The sequence below is a fragment of the Seriola aureovittata genome, chromosome 11, assembly GCF_021018895.1.
Source record: "Seriola aureovittata isolate HTS-2021-v1 ecotype China chromosome 11, ASM2101889v1, whole genome shotgun sequence".
Classification (NCBI taxonomy): Eukaryota; Metazoa; Chordata; class Actinopteri; order Carangiformes; family Carangidae; genus Seriola; species Seriola aureovittata.
Window position 1 is genome coordinate 19323383 of NC_079374.1, and position 10737 is coordinate 19334119.

The window sequence follows — 10737 nt, forward strand, 5'->3', positions numbered from 1 at the left end:
CACACACACACACACGAACAGTGCAAATACGTTAGCTAACTAGTAGACAATCAGACCACCCAGGTACTTTGATGTTTGCTGCTTGAGAAAAGGGGTGGGGGGGTGGTGGGGATAACAGTGGTGCCAGAATCCCACCAACAGATGCACCTCATCTCAGACAAAATCAGGATGTTATTCTGCTCACACGGACATCCTTACAGCGAGCAGAGAGAATGAAGACATGAGTGGAGGGGAAGTGACTCTTAACTGTGGAAGTTATCGTGAAAGGAAATGGCTTAAAGATCATCATTGAGACCTTAGTTTATTTGTAATCAAAGATTTAGCACGCCAGGGAAAAGGCTTGATCTTTCATACAGAGATGTAATAACCTGGCAGAGCTCAGTGGGTTCATTGTATTTAAATAGAGCAGCTATATGGCTGCCAGTAGCTGCAATGCTGCAAACAGAGGTTATCTGATCTTCCTGTTGGCAGTGACATACTAATCTGACAATGATATCAAACAGCCTCGGGTTGTCAAACTCTACCTAACCTGGAAGGAAGTAAAAAAAAAAAAATCCCAGAAAGAAATCTATTGTAGAAAAATTCTCATTCACACTGAGGTAAGGTTTGGGATGTATCTTCACAAACTGACAAACTGAAGCTGCTTGAAAAGCTGGACGTTTCTTTTTTAGTTTCTGATCTTTGGCCCAGATCAGTCTGAAGAGAGCGATACAAGTCATCTAGGTCATGGGATCACTCACAATGGTCAAGTCAAAGCCAACTGGTATGGCCATTTGGTTTTGAGGAAAAGGTAGTGATGTTGATAACTGACTCAGGGGAAGAAGTTTTACACATTTCAGTATAGTATAGTGAGGATTAGCACAGAGGCCATCCAATCTTAGCTGTTCATCATTTTTCATCTTAGAGCAACTTTCTTTTGTGTGGAGAAAAAAAAAAACATATGGGGGGGTGGGGGTGATCTCACCTTTGGCTCTGCTGGTGTGGACTCGGGCACGCAGCCAGATCAGCTGGTCAGCTTTCTCAGGAGTAAGGTCTTGGACCCGGACCAATGCCCTGTCTGGCTCACACACATACACACAAAAATTGTATTACTTCAAAAGAACTTTTCTGCCTCCCAACCTCTGCATAAGGAATCTCACACCCCCTCCCCTCCTCTCTGCACACTCCCAAAGGCAGAAAGAAATGTGAATAAGCATCCATGTGCGGACGTACACACAATAAAATGCTCAAATTACAGACACGTCTAATAAATAAGACACACTAGGAGGCCTACTGAAAGCTGTCTAACCCACCTACTCTCTGTGGTCTTTATGACAAATTGACTCTAGTTTCACCTGTGTCACTCAGAGGCATGCCTTCTCCTCATTATCAGCGAGCAGAAGAGGCAGACACCGAGGCTACACCAGAGAAAACAGAGCCGCCCTTTTGGCTGGGAACTCTGCGTCAACCCACATAAAAGCCCTCATCCCCGTTCCTCCCCCTCTGTCCCTATGTGCTGAGCTTAGCATGCAGGTGAGGGAGGCCCCACTTTGTTTGCTGCCACTGAAGCTGAAAGAGCATCCAGACAGATGGATGACCTCGACAGGGTCGCCTGCTGCCTCGTTCATCTGGGAGTTATCACGCACTATTAGTTACTGCAATTATCACTGACACTGCTGCAATTGTGATGAGAGAAGGGACCAAAAGAATTTTTCATGATGCTTATCAGTTGTAATCGTGATACATCAGTAACGTTTGACAGCCAGACAAACGTAACCTGACGCACTTTGGATCAGGACGTCATCTTGTACCAAAACATGAAATTTGAAGGAACAGCATGTTCTCCATTTCATCATGTTATTGTAATTTCCTCGCTTCTTCGTTGGCTGTTCAGGTGAAATATCCCATCTAACTTCTACTGAAGAATCCATGTCCAACCTCTGTTTCTCAACACAGGGCTGACTCATGTGTGACTTTATATCAATGACTTGCGTCTTTCACACGAGATGGGAAGAAGGAGAAGGCAAGGGTCACGTCAGCTGACCATGATCTTGAACCCACTTTGTTAATCGAGCTTAGTTCACATTTGCGCCAATCATTTTTCTAAAAGATTAACCTAATTTCAGATTTAAAAAAAAAATATTGTCAGTCTCACCTTAACATCAGCTACTATGTAAGACAAATGCATAAAAATAAAAGGGCACAGTAAATTGTAAAGCAGGAAGCTTTTAAGAGATTCATTTCTGGGTGAGGCTTCCACTTCTACTGTCAGATGACTGATGTGAAACTCAGTATAATACAGTGAACAAGAAAAAAAAAAAAAAACTCTGATACCTTAAAATAATATTAAAATAAGACATTCGTTCCAACCAAAGGAAGTCATTGTGTTTACTGTGTGTACTGTATTCTGTGAATATTTTGTTCACACTATGTGGGTGTGAATAAGTAAATTCTTTTGAGATGCATTTCTTTTTTCCCACTGTGCTGACATTATGCAGACACATTTGGAAAAGAGAGTGGCAACACAGACAGCAGGCACACAATGGAATATACTCAACAACATCTAAAGGGAGTGATCAGTCCAATGTGATGCATTGAGAACAGGAACATGGCAAAATCTTCATGCTACCAAATTTAACTATATTCATGTAACCTGGTAACCATGTAACCGCGACGGCCATGGGTTTGAAACCAACCTGCGGCCCTTTGCCTCTTGTCACCCCCTCTCTCTCTCTCCCCCCAAACTTTCTGTATCTCTCTCACTGCCTCTATCACAATAAAGGTAAAAATGCCCAAAAAATAACATCTAACCTGAAAATACCAAATATCAGCTCACAGGGAAATGGGTATATACTGTATGAAGTTTTCAAGAGCGCAAATAAATCTAATTAATCTTCGCCATCTTTCAATTATTCTTCCGTGTTTTCAATTGCGTGTTTGGTTGGCTGTTAGGTTGCCTGTGACAAAAGTGACTAACCCAGTTTTTGTTGGGACTGGACCATAGCTGACACACCGTATCGATCCTTGGCAAAGTCCTGAGAAAATAAAACACAACATCTTAATCAAAGTCGAGATCAGTCATTTCATTAAACAGCTAAATAACACATCACGCTGCTTTTCGCGTATGCATATCAACTATTTATTGTTCTTAAACAGCCACTCTTCAGAAGCGTCAGTCTGTCTACTACATGTCAGATAACAGACAGACAGAACAGATAATGGGGCTTATCATGATCTTATAAGAAAATGGTAGAACAGACAACAGAAACTCCAGCTTTCAGCGTGCTGGTATTTGCATACAAACTGTTGCAAAGGTGTGAAAGCAGTGGTAGAATCAAAGTCAGACAGAAAGGCAGGAAACTGGTCTGAGGGGAAGCATACTGTGATCTGTATGGGATACTTACATCTTCCTCTGTGCTTTGTTGTTCGGCAGCCTGAAACACAAAGAAGCGACGGGGTTTAAAGGGCATTGCCAACAGCCAGGAAATAACAACAAGAGGACTATCTATTAAATTCAAGCATGAAAAATGTTCAAAAACATTCAACTTCAAATGGAACAACTTAAAACGTTTTGCTACAACAGTCATGTAAATTGTGTTTTCATCTTGTGCTATCAGGGATTTGAATGAAATTAATAAATCATAGCTCAGTCCTGGAGCCAAGCCTTAGATCCCTGGAATGCACAGCTCTTCCACGCATTAGTCCAACACATCATAGACAATGAGCAATGGCAGCAGGAGATATTGCTTTGTAATAGAAACAGAATAAGTGGACAGATATTCTTTATCTCTGCACTGACGTATAGGCAAATGACTCCCAGAGTGCAATGAGATCGAGTCTTGGCAAAGTTACAATTCCATTTTCTATGCAAATTGATATTGGAGTAGGAAATGGCTGGTGGCAGTGGAGTGAATTGGAATCGCCCATCCTTGATATGACAATCCAGTCACATGATGGATGATATTGCAGCTTACTATCAACTGAATATAGACCTGCTACAGCCATGAAGCAACCGCCTCACACTGGAGTGACTCAAGTCACGAGTGTCAGCAGAGAAAGTAGACAACATGAAATAACACTGACTCAATAAATATTCAACTCGGCTTTCAGGTCTTCTCCTAGGTAATGCTTACTACACCATTTTACTATAGGCAGCAATAGCTAGTGCATTAAACAGTGACAACACCTGCTTCTTCCATGAAGCATGCTGATAGCTTTTATCCAGGAGGAAAGGAAACCCTGATGCTTTTGCCTATAAGAGCCACTTGATACACGACTCTCAAACGCACAGGGTGTCTAATCAGTCAAGGATAAGTTCAATTCCAGCTAGATGACATGTTCTCTAACAATGGATACAGATTACCTCATTTATATCCTAAAGATCTTGCTTTAAGGGAAAAGTCTAGGGGAAGAATTTAGGGATGCACCAATATGAGTCTGGATACTGACATTATTAAGTGCATCGGGTATCAGTCAAAAAGTCACGTACTTACTTTACATACATGATATTTTCTGCTCTGCTCCATGTATTTGCTGCAGTGAGCCAATTGTGATGCGTTAAGCTACTTCTGTTAACCATCACCTCCTGCATGCGCTTCACAAAACATGCATTTTAATACGAAGGCCAGATGTGTTGGTCGTTCCATATGTGATTAGATAATGTCACCAAGTACACTACAAGTACATTTTCTGCACTTTTTGTCTGGATGTCATTTGGAAACACTGCATTGAAGAAGTAATTTGAATTAATACAGACATTTTTGTAAATTACACGTTTAATAAAGCAGGAGAGCAGCTCATGGAACAAGGACTGATGTAACATCTTATTAACAGCAAATGTAGGTAGCTAATGTAGGTTTAGCAGGCCGCTTTTGGTTTGTAAGGGGAAAAAAGAGAAAAAACTAATCACCGCACACGTGATGTGGTTAGATGATCTGCATTTCTATAAACTGGCACCCAAGTTTTTTCCTGTCTGTGTTCTGAGCAGTTGAGAGAAAAAGGCGCCAGTTTATAGAAATGCAGGTCATCATTTCTATTTCTTTTTTTTTTTTAAAACATAAATGACAAAAACATAGATAGGTAGGGATGCAGGGTGGGGGGTGTGATCTGGGACAATGATACTGGCCTGAGGTCCAGAGTCCAGCACCACTAACCCTAAAACATCCCAGGGCAGAGTGTGCAGAGACAACCAATGTGCTACTAACTTCTTAGCTCATTACCAACTGTCAGACAGTTGTAACAACAGAAATCCATATCATTTCGACATAAACAACATTTCTGTGGTGTCACATCTCAACTTTAAATTTAAACAAAGCTGAAATTAGCAAAACTATATTAACATAAATCCTCTAAAATATGTGATTAAATGATATGTGGTGTGTTCAGCAGTGAATGGATTGAAGTGAAAAGCGATAAAATGCAGTTTTGAATCTGATCATCGTTTATCACAGCAGCTCAGCCTGTTTGTCAGGTGCGTATCTGTACACAACACTAGTTGTCCTGGTTGTGAATGTCTCTTTGCATAGTAAGATGTAATCTTTTATAGTCACAGCGTCATGTTAACTTGCATATTAACGACCACAGTGAGTTTCATACAGAGAGGAAGTGCTATACAGATTTGTGCTGTACTGGATTGGTACTGAGCATCAGAGGAGAGCCTGAGTTTGAGTGTTGGCATTTGTATTGTCACAAAAAAAATTTGGATCGGTGCTGGGTAAGTACCCAAAACCACTTGCATCTGTGACAGTGAAATGCTCATGGTTGCAGTGCAGTCACTTCAGAAAAAAAAATGTGGAACTCAATTTTTTCTGTGGAAGTACAGGAGTACTTTGGCACTGGCAACTGCTCCACATGCTTTGTTGGATTTATAGGAACATATGTCATCAGTTTCTCTAGTTGGTGGCAACTGCGTCAAACCTGTTAAAGATGGGGCCATGAAGGATTTTTCTGGATCTTTATTTGAGTGAAAAACACAAAAATCTTGCTCAATGTCAATCATTCACTATATTAGCGATGACAATAAATCAGGTAAAATTAAAGCTCTGAGGAGTGAAATGTTAAATAGTTGACAGTGTGCAGGATTTCTTGTTTTTTTTAGCAGTCAGAGTTTATTTTCCAACAGGAGAGCAAGAGCTTTGTAAAAGTATGTCTGACCTTCTTTGTGCAGAATGGTTGCAACTGCATGTTAAAACGGAGCTAATATGTCGTGCATTCAATGTAGAAGAAAATAGCACTTTGTTTGGGTGGACATAAACAAGTCAAAATGACAGGAATACCTAAACAATAGCTACTCATGCCCCCCTGCCGGCTAATCTACCCTCCTGGACCCACAATACCCAGCACGCCTGCACGTCACAGTCTTACCAGCTGTAAGAGGGGGTGACGGATGTCAAACAACAAACCAAAAAAAAAAAAAAAAAAGGAAAAGAAAACTTAAAAAAAAAAAACACTGACCAGCTTGGCTTGTTTCTCAGCCTTCTTTGCAGCTTTCTCTGCTTCCTTCTGCTGTTTCTTCAGGGCTTTCTTTGACTGAGCCTGCTGCTCCTCCTCCACCCTGAGACAGGAAGAAACACACAACATAAACATTTAAGTCAATTTCCACCTCCTATTTTGCCTTCATCCCATGAGGAAGTTTTTGACTGCCTGGGAAAATTAATTCTGAACCATGGCCACCTCCAGCTTTTAAGTCTGTCATACCTTTAATCCCATTGTTTTTTCACACAATACAATGAATGGAGAGACGGGAGTGTGGAGAGCAGCTAAAAGCAGAGATGTCAGAAAGTAAAACTGTCTGGATAAACACTGTGGCTTTAAGAAGACAGTAGTCTCACTAACACTCTTCTAATCCGTTATAGAATTTGTGAAGAATGTAGATTATCGGATTATGATAACATTTTGTCTTATCTGAAAGTAAAGGTGTCTTTATTTGCTAAATGTCATTGCCACACAGCACAACACAATGTCAAGCCTGATAAGCATGTGAGCAACAGGACAGTAGATAAATACAACACTCTTCACTCCTATCTAGGGAGAGCAATTAGGTCCCAATAGAACATACAGGACAGCAGAAATGAACAGCAGTGTCAGTTATGAGTTGTAAACCTTTGTAAACAGTTTGCTAACAGCTAGACACTTGGATGTGAGTTCAGTTTGTATTTGACTTTAATAACAGTATTTAAGAACACTACTTTCATATTTCGTAACTTAAAAATACTGCCTTTGAATCTGAAAGTAATATACAAATGCAGGTGATTTATGCTGGCCTACCTCAGCAACATTTTAGTATTATCAGCTGCTTGCTGGAAGACAGATGAGCTCATATTTTAGGTCAAAGACTAAAGAGTTGTAAAAGATAAAGCTGCAATTAACCTGAGTATCACAGACTTTATATTATAAACAGTCTGAACTTCGCACATCTTCAAATCAAACTTGCATCCAATGTTAAAAAGTGTGCAACAATTGAAGATGAGTGAATGAATGAATGAATGAATGAATGAATGAATTAGGGCTGTTTGGTCTGCCCAATGACCAGGTGTGTAGGTCCAAAGGAAACCAATGAGTAATATGGGAGCTGCTTCTATTTAGTTACAGGAAACAACAAGGACCAAAGGACTACTATGAATAGCACTAAAACCTAAACAAGAAACAAAAATCACAACAGATGATGACTTCCAAGGGAGGACTTCAGACCAGGTTTTACACTTCCCCTTCAGCCAAATTTGAAATGAACACCGCTGTGTTGATTGCCTTTTACGATGAAGAAAGAAATTAAGATTTTAAATAAAATATTCCAAATATGTGAAAAGGTCCCATATTTCTTATTGAAGTCTCTGCATCTATTGAACAACCAGCCTAATACATACACATGAATAACCTAGTGCTATCTTTTCCTACAGCCGTGTTATGAAACTGGAGTGCGAGGTAGATCGATAAAAATGCAGCTGGTTTATTCATATGTTCCACCAGCCAGTTGAATCTGTTAAACTGGATCAACAATCTTTGTTTCCCTCAGGCAAGTGAGGTCAGCCTTACTGTCTGGAGCAGCTGTCTACAAACCACTGCAGTCTGCTGCCAAACCCGTACATAACATTTGTGGCTCTCAGTTCTTTACACAGCTAATTGACACACAGACAAATGATTATATGTTGTGCAGTTAAAAATGATCAGCATATGCCATTTGGCCACTGTCAGCAGTCAGTTAACATAAGTAGCACATGTTGTGACGGCCTATAGTATGTCCATCAGGTGTGTTACAGAACAAGCCATGGTACAGCTCAGTTGTTACATCTCCACACATATTTTTACATCATAAAAGGACAATAAATGAATAGGAGCAGTTGAACATAAAACAAAACGTTATCAGTCCTCATATGAGATTTAGCAATCCAAAGGACAGTAAGTCACCAGAACAATCAAAATCCTTGTAAATGTGATGTACACAATATTACAAACATATTTTAATATAACACAGTTTGGTCTGTAAAACTGAGATAACATGAACAACCATGTTGGCAGTCTCAGCACATACATGAGACAGCACAGTGTATTGTGTTAACCCATATAAGTTTTCTTTTCTTCTCTCAGTCACTCAATGTATTGCAAGCAATAAATTAAATTAACTTAAGGAAGACTAATTTGTTTGACACCCCAAACAGTCCTTCCTCTCTGTATCTCCAGCTTTAACAGAAAGCGAAGTGGCCCATGGATGGAGGGGAAACCGGAAGAGCACATCAGTGGAATGTGGATGAGCATGACCTGACAGGTAGAAATCTGCAAACTCATTTTAAACAACTAAAAGGTTAAGTATTGTTTTGTATGCAGCAAAAAAGTAAATGTGTTGAAAAATATGACTCAGGATATAATGTGACTCATAAGAAAACAGATTTCGATCCGGGATCCATGCAAAACCCAATGCAGTGTTTCATTCACATTCCAGCTTTGAGTCTTTTACTGAGAACTAAATATACAGATTGACACTTTATATTAACCAAGTTGTAATATGCTGAATTCACCAGGAAACTCTAAAGGTTTGTGAGAGATCTTTTCACATATTTTTAACAGTGTAACTCCCATATTATGCAAGATCAAAATAAACTGACAAACTTTTTCGATGTAATTTGGTGCTCAAACAACAACTCCCCACGGGTAAGGTATCGTTGGTTACCCAGCATCGCTTGTGCTCATCCGGTGTTTATTTTTATATGCCTGATATTTTAAACATTTTGCTCGTATGGGCAAACGTTGTGACTCCTTTACTTAAACTGTCAGATGATGCAATCTGCTGCATGTTAAGGCAACGCTAGCTAGCTGCTATCCATGCTAACCCTGTCTTACGGTGGTAAAAAGCGTAGCGTGCTGGTGACGGTGTGGGACGTGAGTTAAGCCACGAACAACTCTCACGCCATTCTTACCCCTGGACTTCCTCTTTAGTCATGTCGAGCTATATTCTTAAAGAATGAAGAGAAAATGTTTCACGGCTGTCTGACAGAAAGGAACCACATCAGCTGTTCAGAGCATGGACGGACGCAGGAAGGAAGGACCTGTTTTGACGGAGCACCAAATACCGGATGCTAAGGGTTCCGGCTAGAAACGAATGATTGGAGTGTGGTTCCAACTAATGTTTTTTGTCATGCCTGTACAGGGGGTACACAAAATAATGTAAACACGTAATGGAAAATGACTCATAAGTACATTGATCAAAACTATACATATTGCTATTTAGCATCTGCTAAATTAGCAGAATTCAGGCTAGGCTAGGCTACTTTGATAACTGAATTTATTAAGTGACAATGCATTGCTCAAATTATTTTTTTCAGACTGCATGTGAACTGCACGTGGAGTGTAAAACTGATTATAATAAATGATGACAGTGTATAGGTATTTTGTGGGTATTTCTATGTTTATAATAACAAAATACAGAGATGCATGCAAAAAATATCAGGACGTAATTGACCAATTATAGTCTGTAGTTTAAAGAGACCTGAATTGATGGTCCCTTTGTGCTGAAAACCCTTTTTTTCTCAGTGAAAACAAAAATCAGGAAAAATTACATTTTTATAAACATGAACTAAATAAACATAGAGCACCTACAACAAAATGCACACACACACACACACACACACACACACACACACACACACACACACACACACACACATGGTAATAACAGTACTAACAAATGACCACCATGTGTGGGCTTTATTTTTACAATCACCATGAAATTACTTTCACGCCTTTGGTAGAGTGCACTAAGTACATCCAGGTATCCAGTGACCTTTGCAGGAATGGCCATGCACAGCGAGTGATGGTGGTTTGAATAGAGTGGGGGTGTCATCAAAGCCTTTCTCAGGCTGTTGGCCACAGGAGCTCCCGATGCAGGAAACAGCCTTCCTGCTGCTCACTTTTCCAGCCAAAACAATGTCACCATTAGTGGAGCAGGTCACTGTGATATTTCTATTCCTTTCATCCTTAGTTTGCAAAATCCCTTTGAAATAATCTCTGCACATTAGCAGTGCTTATACTGTCACTCACAATTTTAGTACATTTCAACAGCAAAACCCAAATGAGGTCCTTTGCAGGCTGGACAATGGTTTCCAGTACACCGGTAATGAATCACCAGAATAAACTATTTCCTGTCCATTTCAACAGCTTTGGCCTTTAACCCAATAAAGGAAATAAGAAACCCCCTCACTACCACAACATACACGCATACATTTGTTGAAACTAACATAAGATGTCAGAAATATGTGATTTTTGCAA

General features: G+C 39.9%; 1 protein-coding gene across 1 annotated transcript in view; it reads right to left on the reverse strand.

Annotated features, from left to right (window-relative positions):
• The window catches only part of dars1 (aspartyl-tRNA synthetase 1), a 28756-nt gene extending 19217 nt beyond the window's left edge, over positions 1-9539 (reverse strand). The window contains exons 1-5 of the mRNA XM_056388952.1: positions 9390-9539; positions 6433-6532; positions 3384-3413; positions 2957-3014; positions 965-1057 (exon numbers count right to left, since the gene is read on the reverse strand). Coding sequence (XP_056244927.1) covers positions 965-1057; positions 2957-3014; positions 3384-3413; positions 6433-6532; positions 9390-9412 — 304 coding nt within the window. The 5' untranslated portion in view covers positions 9413-9539. The remainder of the gene's footprint in view (positions 1-964; positions 1058-2956; positions 3015-3383; positions 3414-6432; positions 6533-9389) is intronic.
• Positions 9540-10737: the final 1198 nt, after the last annotated feature.